The 15,387-nt window shown below is 36.0% G+C and overlaps 1 protein-coding gene across 4 annotated transcripts in view; it reads right to left on the bottom strand.

Annotated features, from left to right (window-relative positions):
* The window catches only part of Trappc6b (trafficking protein particle complex subunit 6B), a 34,652-nt gene that overhangs the window by 15,551 nt on the left and 3,714 nt on the right, over positions 1 to 15,387 (bottom strand). The window contains exons 2-6 of one of the 4 annotated variants that reach the window (XM_005322705.5): positions 10,389 to 10,456; positions 8,993 to 9,110; positions 7,736 to 7,819; positions 2,891 to 2,984; positions 786 to 1,629 (exon numbers count right to left, since the gene is read on the bottom strand). In XM_005322705.5, the coding sequence (XP_005322762.2) occupies positions 1,598 to 1,629; positions 2,891 to 2,984; positions 7,736 to 7,819; positions 8,993 to 9,110; positions 10,389 to 10,456 (396 nt within the window). In that variant the 3' untranslated portion in view covers positions 786 to 1,597. Of the gene's footprint in view, positions 1 to 785; positions 1,630 to 2,890; positions 2,985 to 4,868; positions 5,136 to 7,735; positions 7,820 to 8,992; positions 9,111 to 10,388; positions 10,457 to 15,387 lie in introns of those variants that run through there. The other 3 variants (XM_078050194.1, XM_021724719.3, XM_040275301.2) reach the window with 3 other exon arrangements.

Genomic DNA, 15,387 nt, shown 5'->3' with positions numbered 1-15,387 from the left:
TCAGTCTTTACCACCCCACCCCCGGCAAAAAAGCTTATTTGTCCTATACTATTTCTTGAATAATCTAACTCTTCCTTGTTTCTACTGAGAGGTTTCTTTTGGGCTATAAGTAATCAAATACACAACGAAAAGTGGATTGAATGTCATAAGGAATCTGATATCTCACCTAATTAAAAAATTAATAGGTAAAATAGTTCCAGAATTAAGAAAAACAATTCAGGTATGTTTTATCTGCATCCTCAGTGTGATGGCTTTCATCTTCATTCTTGTCATTTCATGGTCAGCAAAAGGCTGTTGCACATAAACCCCCAAAGCCTTCATTCAACCCATACCTTCACTGAGAAGCAGAAAGGAAACAGGGGAGGGGGATCCTTTTTTCTTTTTTCTTTATAATACTGTACCTTTCTCTGAAAGAAAAATGGTATACCTCTAATTTAACTGAATTTTCTCTTCTGTTTCATTCTTTTAATATAAATTTTTCAACCATTTTATTATAAGGAGTCATACTTCTTTAACTTGCCAGTTTCACACAGTGAAACATTTTATTTGGCAAGTCACTGACTCTCAGGCAGAGTTCCCTATCAGATACATGCACAAGAGTAATAATAATGAAATGGGAAACAAAGTACAGTTTTAAAAATCAAAGTGCAGATACCCCAACATTTAGAGTTCTAACAAAAGCTTAAGAGGTATCTGCTTAAGCCAGATAATCTAAGAAAGATGAAGTAATCGGAAGAGGTGCTAAGAGATGCTAGATAAGAAATGACCCCAACTCACAGAGAAGATGTGATCAATGAATGTTGGTATAATTAATTATTTACTCCTCTGCCCTTTCAGCAAAGTAAATAAGGGGATAAAGATGTTAGAACTTTAAACAGCAATCGGGTGCATGGTGAAAAAAGTTGAAAGGCAGATTTTACCAAGAATAAGTATAAAATTTCCCACAACATGCCTAATATTCCTTGGCTTTGGAGTCACCAAATTCATTTAAACTAATCTATATTTCACTTTGACTACATTAATGGAGCTATGAAGGACTAAAATCTAGTGAAATTAAGCTTTCAAGCCATTTAGATAGTCATATGTATTTAAGTAAATATATACACACACACAATGTATACATGAAATCATGCATAAAAATTCTCAATAAAAATAAGTTATAAGCAATAAAATAAAAATTAAGCTTAATTTACTATACTGTTTGCTGTATAGAAATAATAAAAAAAATCCATACATTATCAAAGTTTTGTCATTCTTACACAAATATTCTGACTGGTGCACACTTTTCTTCATGCTAATTTAACAAATCCTTGCTTTTGCTTCTCCATCTGTGGTTAAATACATATCTCTAAACAAAAATGTTTAAAGAGTCCTATACGGTGTCCAGTTATTTGAAATTAGGTTTTCATTTTGAATAGTTTCAATAAGAAGTTTATATCCTAACAGAATGACCCCTTGTCTTAGTCTATGTTAAACAGATGAAACAGACCCTCCTATACAAACATCCAACAATGTATTTAAATCATATTATTTGAAATACTTTATACATGAATAATTTATCTCTTTACACTGTGGAAGCTTTGCATTTCAGTATGTTCTATAGCTTCTGTATCATCACCTGAAATTTGCCTAAAAAAAGAAAACATAAAAATAATTTTTGATTTGAAGTACAAGGAAAACAAGCCTGCACATAAAATTTTCTGTTCTACTAAGGAAGCAGTTTCAGTCAAGAAACTTGCTGTGTCAAAAAACTTTTCACATTCCTCACAATATTCAAAAAATTTTTATTGAATGATTATCTGGTTCAGGAGTGGGTACTTTTGTTTCTTTTTGTGTTTCCTACCTTCCAGTATTTCAGTGCTAATTATCACTGTGAATAGGTAATATAGTAAAGCTCAAGTAAATTTTATTCTTGGCTGGCAGCTGTGGTTATAAGATCCTTTTTATATATATATATATATAGTCTTTTTTTTTAAAGAGAGAGAGAAACTTTTTAATACTTATTTTTTAGTTTTCAGCGGACACAACATCTTTGTTTGTATGTGGTGTTGAGGATCCAACCCAGGCCGCATGCATGCCAGGCGAGTGCGCTACCGCTTGAGCCACATCCCCAGCCCGGTTATAAGATCTTTAAGAAGGAGTTTAACAATAAGACTAATTGAGGGCTCAGTTGGTACAGTGTTTGCCTTGTATGCACAAGGCCCTGGGTTCAATCCCTAGCACCATAAAAAATAAAGACTAGTTAATTTAGCTTTATATAATAGACATATTCTAAACAATTATTTAAAAGATATTTTCAATGCTATTGGGAAAACTCCTCCTTAAATAAACACTACAGCCAGGCATGCTGGAACATGGCTGTAATCCCAGAGATTTGGGAGGTTGAAGCAGGAGGAACACAAATTTGAGACCAGCTTCAGCAATTTAAGAAGGCCCTGTCTCAAAATAAAAATTAAAAAGGGCTGGTGATGTAGCTCAGTGGTAAAGTGCCTCAGTACCAAAAAATTTAAAAATAAAAACACCACAGAGGCTTGAGTGATATAGCACTTGCCTAGCATGTGTAAGGCCCTGGGTAGGTTGCCCAGCCCTCTAAAAGACAAAAAAAAAAAAAAAAAAAATCTGGGATGGGGAAAGACCCGCAAACATTTATAAGAAATGTAAATTCAGGGGTTGGGGTTGTAGCTCAGTGGCAGAGTGCTTGCTTAGCATTTGTGAGGAACTTGGTTTGAATTCTTAGCACTGCGTATAAATAAATAAAATAAAGGTCCACTGGCAACTAAAATAAATAAATATACATATTATATATATATATATATTATTTTTTAAAGGAAATGTATATTATATATATATATATATTATTTTTTTAAAAGGAAATGTAAATTCAACTTACAGGCAGGCATTGAAGACACTTCAGCTGTTACAATACTTTTTATCCCCAAGTTTGATAAGCCACCTCTGATTAAGCCACAGGTAAATGCTAGATACTAAATGGAAAAATTGGAAAAATAAATAAATGAGAATTTATTGATATTAAAGCTACTAAAATATGCCATTAGTTAAGTCATGCTACCAATAAATCACTGATGTTTAAAAATAAGAATGTGGGGCTGGGGATGTGGCTCAAGTGGTAGCGCGCTGGCCTGGCATGCGTGCGGCCTGGGTTCGATCCTCAGTACCACATACCAACAAAGATGTTGCGTCCACCCATAACTAAAAAATAAATATTAAAAAAAAAAAATTTTTTTAAATAAGAATGTTGTGAATAACCAGGCAGGGTGGTGCATGCCTATAGTCTAAGCTACTCAGGACACTAAGGTGGAAAGATCACTTGAGCACAGGAATTTTAAGCCATTCTGAGCAACATAGCAAAATCCTGCATCAAAAAACAAGGGACTGGGGTTATGGCTCAGTGGCAGAGCACTTGCCTGGCATGTGTGAAGCCCTGAGTTTGCTCCTCAGTACCACATATAAATAAACAAACAAACAAATAAATAAATAAATCCATTGGCAACTAAAAAAAAAAAAATACAAACAACCCCAAAAGTTGTGGAAAAACTGTTTAAGTTACTAAAAAAATCTGATTATTATAAAATGTCCTAGCTCCCTGGCAACTAAAAATGTATGGACATGTGACTTAAGCTTGGCTAATCAGGTGTTCCAGTTCAGGACCCAAATCTACAATAACATTAAAATGATAGAAACCAAGCTACATTTTCTTCTGGGGACGGCAAATGTTGTTTCTGTCTACTGTCCATGCTGCCCACAGGATTCTAAGTAGGGCCTCCCAGTAATAATAATTTGGGTCATGTTCTGGCTGCTTTAACCGTTTTTTGCCTGTTTTCTGAGCCCTCCTAATCACTCTGTAAATAAACTAACAATATTTCATTCAATCAGAGTTGTTTTCTATGATCTATAGACAAGAATATGAACTTATTCAAGATTTATAGCCTGCCGGGCACCAGGGCACATGCCTGTAATCCCAGCAACTCAGAAGGTTAAGGAAGAAGATTTAAAGTTGAGGCCAGCTTCTATAATTTAGCAAGACTTTGTCTCAATATCAAATATTAAAAAGGGCTGGACCAGGCACAGGGGTGCATGCCTGTAATCCCAGTGGCTCAAGAAACGAAGACAGATAGATCATGAGTTAAAGCTAGCCTCAGTCTCAAAATAGCAAGACCCAGTCTCAAAATAAAAAATAAAATGGGCTGGGAATGTGGCTCAGTGGTTATGCACCCATGGGTTCAATTCCTAGTACCAAAAAAGGAATACATTTATAGCCTGTGGAGATAAAAATTATCATCTTCATATCAATAATGCAAATGTTAAGAAACCCTGTTATAAAGAAACAAACAAAAAAAGAGCCAGGTATGGTGGCACACTCCTGTAATCACAGTGACATGTGAGAAGAAAATGTAACTTGGTTTCTATCATGTTTCTGTCAGAGGCTGAGACTGGAGGATCACAAGTTCAAAGCCAGCCTCCACCTTAGCGAGGTAGTAAGCAAATCAGTGAGACCCTGTCTCTAAATAAAATACAAAATAGGGCTGGGGGGGCTGGGGATGTGGCTCAAGCGGTAGCGCGCTTGCCTGGCATGCGTGCGGCCCAGGTTCGATCCTCAGCACCACATACAAAAAAGATGCTGTGTCCGCCAATAACTGAAAAATAAAATGTTGAAATTCTCTCTCCATCTCTCTCTTCTCTCTCTTTAAAAAACAAAAAATTAAAAAAAAAAAAATAGGGCTGGGGATGTGGATCAGTGGTTGAATGTCCCAGAGTTCAATCCCTGATACCTTCCCACCCCGCCCCCAAAAAAGGAATGGAGCTGGTCTACAGAAGGGAAAGTCATGACAGGAATGAAGACTGAAAAATTAATAATCTAAGGAATATTTTTATTATCTACATTTTTTTGCACTACATGATATTCAATACTATTTACTAATAATATAAAATTTTATAATTAATGCACACAAATAGTTACTAATAAGTAATTACACGTAAGTCAACAAATTTTGAACTGGAGGAGACCGTAGATTGCTTCTCATTGGTAGTGGCACATGTCTATAAACCCAGCAACTCAGGAGGCTGATGCAGGAAAATTTCAAGTTCAAGGTCAGCCTCAGCAACTTAGCAAAACTCTGTCCCAAATAAAAATAAAAGGGCTGGGTATAGTTCAGTGTTATAGGATACATATACTCAAAGAAAGATTGTTTATCCCTAGAGTTCTTAACCTGGGAATCTATGAGGACCAGGAAAATTAAAATCATTCATACATATATATTTATTGGGAAAAAGCGATCCAATATAAAAATGTCCATAACCAGTGCTTGCCTAGTATGTGCCAGGCTCTGGATTCATCCCCAGCATTTCCAAAAAAAGACACATGTCTGATGTGGTTGTGGAACGTGCTGTTAATGCCAGCAACTCATGAGGCTAGAACAAGAAAATTGCTAGTTCAAAGTAGGTCTTGGGAATTTAAAGAGACTCTGCCTCAAAATAAAAATTGTTTTAAATGAATGGTGATGCAGCTCACTGGCAGAGCTCTTGCCTAGCATGTGCAAACCTCTGGGTGGAATCCCCAGTACCACCAAAAAAAAGTCCATAAACTCAAAATATTTAAAAAAACCACTGAACCACACAGCTAATTCAGGAGGCTAAAGGAGAATCACAAGTTTGAGGCCAGCCTGGGAACTTAGTGAGATCCTGTCTTAAAAAATAAAGAAGTTGGGGGATGTACTCAGTAGTAGAATATTACCTAGTATGTGTAAGGTCCTGGGGTTCAATCACCACCATCACCACCACCACCACCACCACCACCACCACCACCACCACCACCACCACAAAAAAAAATTACTGAACTGATTCAATTTTCTCTTTTTTTTCCTCAATTAAAGAAATTAAGATTCCCAAAAGTTAAGTGAGAACCAGAGATATTAAAATGAGATTAATAAAAAATGAGAACAAATATTTACCACAAAAATGTAATGAGAATCTAGCAATCCCAAAAATACAGAAAATAAGCAATGAAACTAAATTACAAAAAATAAGAATCACATCTATTTCTCGGCCTACTCTGTTAACATCTCACAGCTATAATAATAATTATTATTTACTAAGAATATCATGTGCAAAGCACCATAATAAATACATTTCTCCCCCTGAGATAAAGTCTTGCTATGTTACCTAGGCTGGCACTGAACTCCTAAGCTCAAGTGATCTTCCTGCCTCAGCCTCCCAAGTAGTTGAGACTACAGTTATGTGTCACCACACTCAGTCTCATGTTACATACTTTAAATACATTTAACTATCAAAATAATCTTATAGCTATGATTATACTCGCTTTATTAATGAGGAAACTCAGATCCTGAAGAGTTATGTCACTTATTCAATGTCACAAATCTGTAAATTGTGTACCTTGGCTTAAAATCTAAATTTATTCAATCCCAAGACTATGATATTTCCACTATAACTATACTTCCTTTCTGTTCAATAATATGGGTATAGAAAAGTTTTTTGCAGGTAAATAGCAGTCTATACTTATCTAGATATTTTTATCACTTCAAAGGAACGCTTATACTAATAATATTCATTAGCTTTCTTTAACACAACTATTTATTGATTGATTTCTACATAAGATTAAAAAAACAAAATCTACACAAAACCCAGAAACACAGATATATTTAACACAAAACATGCACTCCAAGAAACAAATGTTTATTATGTTTTATTAATAACTTAATTTTCTTTCTTTTTTTAAATGTGGTGCTGAGGATCGAACCCATTGCCTCACACATGCTAGGCAAGCACTCTACCACTGAGCCACAACCCCAACCCTAGGCCTATTATAGATTTTAATCTACTAGAGGAGATCATAAATGCACTCTCAGGGGAATAATTCTACATAGCCAATGTCTGTTTTTGTAAGTCTGAATTATCTGTATTGATGTGCCTACACTTTTTCAAAGAATATCATATATCTATATTCACTGGCATTTAGTAGTAATGTTTCTTTAATTGGTCATTCACTATAGGCTTATTTAGCTGCATCTACAAGTACGTATAAGTTATTCATGATGAATATCTCCTATTTCATAAAAAGTGGCTTTAGAAAAAAAGGACAACTTGCCAGGTACAGTGGCACACCCTTTATTCCCAGCAATTCAGAAGACTAAAGCAATTCAATTCTCAGGACCACAAATAAAGATATTGTGTCCACCTAAAACTAAAAAATAAATATTAAAAAAAGAGTTATGGGGCTGGGAATGTGGCTCGAGCGGTGCCACGCTCGTCTGGCATGCGTGCGGCCCGGGTTCGATCCTCAGCACCACATACCAACAAAGATGTTGTGTCTGCCGAGAACTAAAAAATAAATATTAAAAATTCTCTCTCTCTCTCTCTCCTCTCACTCTCTCTTAAAAAAAAAAAAAAAAAAAAAAAAAGAGTTATGATAACCACAGAAGGCTAAAGCAAGCTCGAAGCCAGCCCCAGCACCTTAGAAGCCCTAAGCAACTTAGCAAGACCTTGTCTCAAAATTAAAATACCTGGGGATGTAAATCAGTGGTAGAACCCTTCCACCCCATACTGGGTTCAATCCCCAGTAACAAAAAATACCAAGTACAACTTTAAAACTACTATTTTAAATTAAAGAATTTGTTGTGATTGGCATTGTAATTTGTAATTTTTCCAGTAAATCTACTTTTTTTAGTAAAAAGTCCAAATCTTCTATTGCATTAAATACCTTAGATGCATGCTCTAAGTACTGTTTTCCTGCAGACATCTGAGTAAGCAGACGAAATTTGTTGTCCTGAAGTACATAGATGCCCTATTTCAAAAATACAAAAAAAGATTCAAAGTCAATTTAGTCTGTAGTCCTTAAAACCTATCTTATTCCTATAACAACTTTAAGAATATTTTGTTATTAAAATTCCCCTTTTCATTGGTCAAATTTTCTTCAAATGAAAGAATTTCACAATGTTTAAGCTTAAGGGGTTGAGTTCAGCAGTTGTAGCACTAATATTTACTAAATATATCAATACACTGAAAATACAAAGAGGTATAAGACACAGTCCCTAATAATTCAGAGTTGGGCTGGGAATGTGACTCAGTGGTAGAACACTTGATTATCACAGGTGAGGCCCTGGCTCTGGTCCCTACACAAAAGGTAAAAAAGCACTTAAGAGTCTTATGTAATCACTAGCACTCAACCATACAAAATTATTATATGCTAAGAAAGTTGATAAATGGAGTCACTTCTTGTTGGCATTTCAATTCCAGACTAAGTTTGGTACTGTGAAAAAAATGAATTCTACTAGTAGTATTAAATAAGCTGTTTCCATTTTTTATACTCCATTGAAATGCTAAATCCACTCTAAATATGCCTTTAAAGTTTATAAAATAAAATCAATCTGTTTTGTTGTTGTCATCTGGGGTTTTTTGTTTGTTTTTGTTTTGAAGTACTAGGGATCAAACCCAGGGCCTCATGCATGCTAGGCAAGAACTCTACCATGGAGCTACATCCCCAGCCTCCAAAATCAATGCATTTAAAGTTTTCTATGTACTCTCCTAATTGTACAGTAACAAAATCTTTCAAAAAAGAAAAAAGAACAGCAGTAATGAACAATACAAGAGTTACTTAAGATATACGTACTCCAAAAATCAGACAATGGAAATTACTCTAAAGACATAAATGTGAAATATTATTACTTACTAATAATAACTAAGAAAACAAATCCTAAAACCAGTATCATTCTGACGTATGCTGTATTTTATAATTTAACATAACTTATGTAATTGGGGGGATACCTATAGTTTACTGATAATTGCCACTTTATCTTTATTCACTTTATCCTACCAGAGGAAAAAAAAAAACTAACGACCTAAATAACATCAGAGAAACATTCCAAAAGTTAAGAAATTATTTTTTAAAATAAAACTGATAAACAAAGGCATTTACATTAAAGAATTTTTTTAAAAAGCCCTTAGTTTATCTGAATACCTGATGATTTGTCCTTAGATTGTCGATTTGTTTCTTGAATACTGTAGTCCAAAAATCTTTACAAATGAACTTCATGATGTCTAACTCATCCTTGAACCTTGCAGTATCTTTTGTAAACCTAAAAAGATCAACTAGAAGTAATACAATACTTTTCTTCCAAAGAAAGTAAAGGGATCCAAACATATTTTTCCCACTCTTCCCAAGAGGGGCAAACTATGAACTAATTTCCAAATGCCATAATAGCACTGAACATTTATTGAAAGTCATAAAGTTTTAAACATCAAGCAAAATAGATTTCAACATATTCACATATGTTATGGGGTCTATCAGTACATTAGTTATTTGTCTAACAGTAGAGCCAAAATTAAGTACAATCAGTCCAGAACAAAACAACAACAACAACAACAAAAAAAAACCCCACTGAGCTTAATAATAGTATTGTACATAAAATATAATCAGAGTTCAACTATTCTGCTGGGAATGAATGTTGGCACATGCCTGTTAATCCCAGGCTGAAGCAGAAGGATAACAAGTTCAAGGCCAATGCAGAAAACTTAGTAAGATCCTGTCTCAAAATAAATAAATAAAAAGGGTGTGGTATATAACTTACTAGTAGAGCAGCACTGGGTTTAATCCCTAGTATTGTTTAAAAAAAAGAAAAGGAAAGAAAAAAATTAACTATGCTGCTATTGATTAAAACTAAAAAAAAAAACCTATCTATAAATTAGAAGATTATTATATGTATAAACAAAGACTTAAGGCATTTCCATACCTACACTTTAAACAAAATTTCATTCAGGTTTTTTTTTAAAAAACCCTAGTAGGCCTTAAGTAAAAAATGCAGTGATGCCAGGAGTGGTGGCACACACCTGTAATCCCAGCAGCTTGGGAGGTTGAGACAGGAATGCGAGGCGCTAAGCAACTCAGTGAGACCCTGTCTCTAAATAAAATACAAAATAGTGCTGGGGATGTGGCTCAGTAAATGCCCACGAGTTCAATCACTGGTACCGCCCCCCAAAAAAAGCAATGAGATTTTAAGCAGTTATTTCAAAATACCAATATTTTCAGAAAAAATATTTAGATGTAAAATGTTTCTTGAATTATTAGGACTTAAAATTTGAATAACCAAGTTAATCTTGCACTAGATCTTCAAATGATTCTTTTTTCTTGGGGGGGGTGCTGGGGATTGAATCCAATGACTTGTGCATTTTCTACCACTGAGCTACACATGTTCTACCACTGAGCTACACCCTCAGCTCCTTAAAAAAGAAAATTTCAACTGTGAATTAAGGAACAGAGAAAAATGAAAATATCTTAAATTTTATGCAATCTTTTGAATGGACTATCATTATTCATAACCTACCTGAAAGAAAATTTTCAAATCCATACTGCTCACCTTTCTATCAATCCTTGTCCTACTCGAAACCCCATGTTTTCCAGTTTAGTAATACAACGTCCATTTTCCTATTTTAAAAAACAACAGTTATAAATACTTTTAGTTCTTTTTTGTTCATTTGGTACCAGGAATTTAACAACCCAGGAGCACTTAACCACTCCGTCACATCCCCAGTCCTTTTTAATTTTTGAGACAGGGTCTCACTAAATTACCTAGGGCCTCGCTAAATTGCTGAGGCTGGTTTTGAACTTACAATCTTCCTGCCTTAGGCTCCCAAACAGCTAAGATACAATGAAAGTGCTACCATGTCCAGCTATGATTACTTTTAGAAGACTAAGATGTTTGTATTCAAAATTATAAAAATTACAGCTAAAGGCATGATAATGTAGATTGCATGGAAATCCTACAAATCTGAAAAATACAGGAGAGTTTTTAATTTCAACAAATACATTTAAATTATTTAAAAATTCCCACTGAAGAGAATATTATAAAAATGCAAGTAATATGGAAAAGCTTGATGCAAAGTAATTCATGTATATAATGCACCAGAAAATTCACAGCATGAAAGGAATGTTATAATGGTGATAATTTAGCTAGATGCATTGGCACACACCTGTAATTCCAGTGACTCAGATGGCTAAAGCAGGAGGATTACAAGTTCAACCCTCCCCCCCAGCCCCAGGCTACTTAGCAAGACCCTGTCTCAAAATAAAAAAAAAATAAAAAGGGGCTGGCATGTAGTAGTATGTGGGAGGCCAACCTTACGGGTGACTAAGTTACACTCCCCAGCTGGGTGCTGAGGCGCTCAGTCACAGAAACGGGTGTGTCTTGCTACAGCCCCATGGGTGAAGCTATGCTCACCTGTTCTTTTGTAATATAACCCCTTGCCCTGTTTAGGATAGAATCTTCCATGGAAGTGCCTAGTGTGTCCCCTCCTCTTACTGTGTCCTTGGGTGTGGCCTACCCAGGTGTCAGTCAACCTGCTGACAGTGGACATCATGAAAATAGACTCAGCCCCCTGAAACCTGACCCCTTACCTCATTTGAATAGCTTCTCCTCAATAAAAGGGGTCGGAGCCTGCTCTCTCTCTCCTTTTCTGCTGACCCTTAAGGTCAGAGGAGCCGTCACAGCAACCCCAAAGAAAAAGGTGTTTGTGTCTCTTGTGTGGTTATTTCGTGCAGCCCAGTTAGCACAGTTTAACTAGAGTGACCCCTGAGCCTTTTAGTCGCGAGAACAGAAACCCGGCAGTAGTACAGTGGTAGAGCATCCCTGGGTTCAATCCCCAGTACTGGGAAGGGGGGGATTGAGGTGAAATAATTGTATAAGTAATTTTAAAGCTCTAGTTCACAGTAGTATTTTTTTGCTACATTTGTAAAAATTTTCTTTTTCCATTTTGAAGTCTATTGGATCCATGTATGAACTGAAGTGTGCTATGGTTTGGGTATTGCTTAAATATGTGTCCGCTGAAGGTTCCTGTGTTGAAATTTAATCCCCTTTATGAAGTATTAAGAAAGTAAGGGCTGGCAGTATGGTTCCATGGCAGGGCACCTGCCTAGCATGTGCAAGGCCCTGGGATCAATCCTTAACACTGAAAAAACAATGAAACTTTTATCCCAGGTATTCCAGAGGTTAAGGTAGGTGATTCAAAGTCAGGCTATACAACACAGAGAGATCTCTCCCACACGACAGACTCTTAATCCAAGTATGGTGTCCAGAGGTGAGGCCTTTTGGAATAGTAATTAGTATTAAAGTCACCAGGATAGAGCTCCCATGATTGAATACTGTGGCTTTATAAGAGACACACAAAGATGAGTGGTGGGAATATGAAGTAAAGGGAACAATTTTACAAAACAGACCTATTGTGCTGACCCCCACATGCTTTGGAACCCAGGGCTTTGCGAACACAAGGCAGACACTTTGCCACTGAGCTACATCCCAGCCCTATGCTTTCTTTTCTAAGAAGCAATTAACTGGCAGCCCTGCCTGGTTCAGAATATGTTACATTCCTCAGCAAACTACCTGTTACCTGCAGGAGAAATGCAGGCCCAAAATGCTGGTAAGAAGAACAAAAGTTACCCTGAAGGTGGGGACTTTTGTGACCTTCCAAGACCAGATCCCAGAACTCAGGGAGATAAGGATAATTTACCCTCACCATAAAATCTGTTAAGAACAGGTTCCAATTCAAACTTTTTGGCATGTGACAAAGTGACCTAGAGTTGTCATGGCAGTTTGATATCATTCTGCTATCAAAGTCAAGAGGTGGACGTGGGCAGGACTCTGGAAGCTTCCCTGGGACTACCAATATAACTGGAAGGCAGGAGAGACGTGTTAAAAAAAACCTCCCTCTCTCGAAGGACCCACTTTCTCCCTTGAAAGTGTCCCTTTTCCTCCTTTCCTATCTGTTCTAATAAACTCAAGCCTGTCACTCTGAGTGACAAGTCTGAAATCATTCTGACTTGATCACAAGAATTGGGGTTTGAAAGGGTTGTGTGTGTGTCTTCATACTGTCTCAGTTTCCCAGAAAGCCCTAGCCTTATAACAATAGGATAGAGTATGATACCAGAGGATACACAGGTATTCTTCCCAACTCTCACTGTATGATACCCCGTACTACTGTGGGACTCTTAACAGTAAAACACCATCATCAGATGCAACCCTGTGGTCCTGTACCAGAATCATGAGTTAAAATAAACCTTTCTAAAAAAACAACTTACCCATCCTGTGGTACTGTGTTATTAGCAACAAGAAATAGACTAATATAAATGTATTTCTCAGTAGGCAAGGAAAATTATTTTTATAGTTTTTTAATTGTGTAAGGGGCTTTTGGGAAAAAAAGATGTGGTATTTGTTGTGACTTTCCTACTGGCCTTACATAGCAGGTACCGGTTATCATTTAGTGATTTTATCAATTGTACCCTTCTAAGAAAGAAATACCAGTTTGTATCTCCTTGCAATGCCTAATCAAACAACTAGTTCAGATTGTCATGGTTGGGAATATTAGGAGATACTCTGACTCTCCTCTACTCTGGAACATATTCTTATAAGATCTCACTTGTATAGTAGGCTCTTTTGTTCATACTGTGCTCCTTAGTCAGCAAGACAGCTACAATGAAGCAGTAAACTACAAAATAACTTGTTTCCTCTACCACATTTTGCAGTGACTGCTCTTACCCAGTTCTTTCAAGTCAGGCAACTTCCTTATACTGGAAAGATTTGGGGTGTTTCCTACTATAGTTAAATGTAATCCTACTATTTTATTTTCAGTTTGATTATGTGATTAAAAGCAATATGCAGGGCTAGGGTTGTAGCTCAATGGCAGAGTGCTTGCCTAGCATGTGTGAGGCACTGGGTTTGATCTTTAGCATGGCATAAGAATAAATAAAATAAAGGTATGCTGTCCATACACAACTACCAAGAAATTTTTTAAAGAAGCAATATACAGGGGCTGGGGTTGTGGCCCAGAGGATGAGCGCTTGCCTAGCATTTGTGAAGCAGTGGGTTCGAGCCTCAGAACCACATAAAAATAAAATAAAGGTATTGTGTCCACCTACAACTAAAAAATAAATGTTTTTTTAAAGCAATATGCATTTTCTGAAACAAAAAGTCTGTATATTTCTTACAAATATATAATGATTTTTACTATTGTCTTTTTTTATTTATTGCCAAGATATATTAAAATATACTTTCGTGCAAGGCATGGTATTGTGTTCCTGTAATCCCAGTTCTCAGAAAGCTGAGTAAGAGAATCACTTGAGCCCAGAAGTTGGAGGCATTGTGGGTAACAAAGCAAGATTGACCTCAACTCAAAAAAAAAAAAAACTCTTTGCAAGTAAAAAAATAAAATATTGGCTAAAATGTTAATGTAAATATTTACACTTCACTTTTTCTTTTTTGTTTTTGTTTTTTTTTTTTTGTAATGGGTATTGATCCCAGGGTGCTTTACCACTCTAGTCCTTTTTATTTTTTGAAACAGAGTCTTGCTTAGTTGCTGAGGCTGATCTTATACTTGGATCCTCCTCTCAGTCTCCCAAGTCACTGGTATTATAGTGGTTACCACCACCATATCCAGGTAAAATCCTTAAATTTTTGTAGCACTAATCATGTTCATTGGGCAACAAGATAAAACAGAGAACTACTGATCATTTTTTTTTTCATAAATGCCAAAACCTCTCCCTAGAAACTTTTCTGTTTTTCTTTTTTTTTTTAGGTTATAAAACTTGGTATCATCTTTGACTTTTTTCCATCAGTTATTCCTTTGTGATATCTATTGATTCAAAATGTTTCCTACAGTTTTCCAGGCTTCCCAGTTTTCAGTGTGTTGATGACCATCCTGGGCCTTGAAACATGCAACCGTTTTTTGTTCTTCCTTTGACAATCTTAAGGTTTTAAATACCACCTCTAAGATGAATACTTCCAGACACCCACAAAATCTTATGCAAAGCAAATGCCATCTACCTCTTTGGTTTTAACCACTCTTCTTCAAACTAACTCAATCTAGCTACATTGGTCTCATTGCTGTCCCTTTAAACAACCTGGTATGGTCCAATCTTGGGGCTTTCTGCATGGGCTGTTCTTCCTTCAAATATCATATAAGCAACTTCCTCACTTCTTACAGGTATTTGCTCTGTCAGTGTGGCCCATTTAATCTTTAAGATTAAACATCATTCCCTTTCAGCAACTTTCCATCATAGTGACTTTCTTTTTTTTTTAATATTTATTTATTTATTTTCAGTCTTTTAGGTGGACACAGTATCTTTATTTTATTTTTATGTGGTGCTGAGGATCGAATCCAGTGCCTCACACATGCCAGGCAAGCACGCTACCACTTGAGCCACATCCCCAGCCCCCATCATAGTGACTTTCAATTTGTTTCCCAACCAACATCAACATCATCATATAGAAACTTGGAAATGTGAATTCATTAGTCACACCCTCAATTTACTGAGTTGGAAACATCTGGTGTAATTTGTGGTGCCAGTAATTTGTGATTTGATTTTGT

The sequence above is a fragment of the Ictidomys tridecemlineatus genome, chromosome 5 (assembly GCF_052094955.1).
Source record: "Ictidomys tridecemlineatus isolate mIctTri1 chromosome 5, mIctTri1.hap1, whole genome shotgun sequence".
NCBI classification, from domain to species: Eukaryota; Metazoa; Chordata; class Mammalia; order Rodentia; family Sciuridae; genus Ictidomys; species Ictidomys tridecemlineatus.
This window is presented reverse-complemented; position numbering and strand designations above follow the sequence as displayed.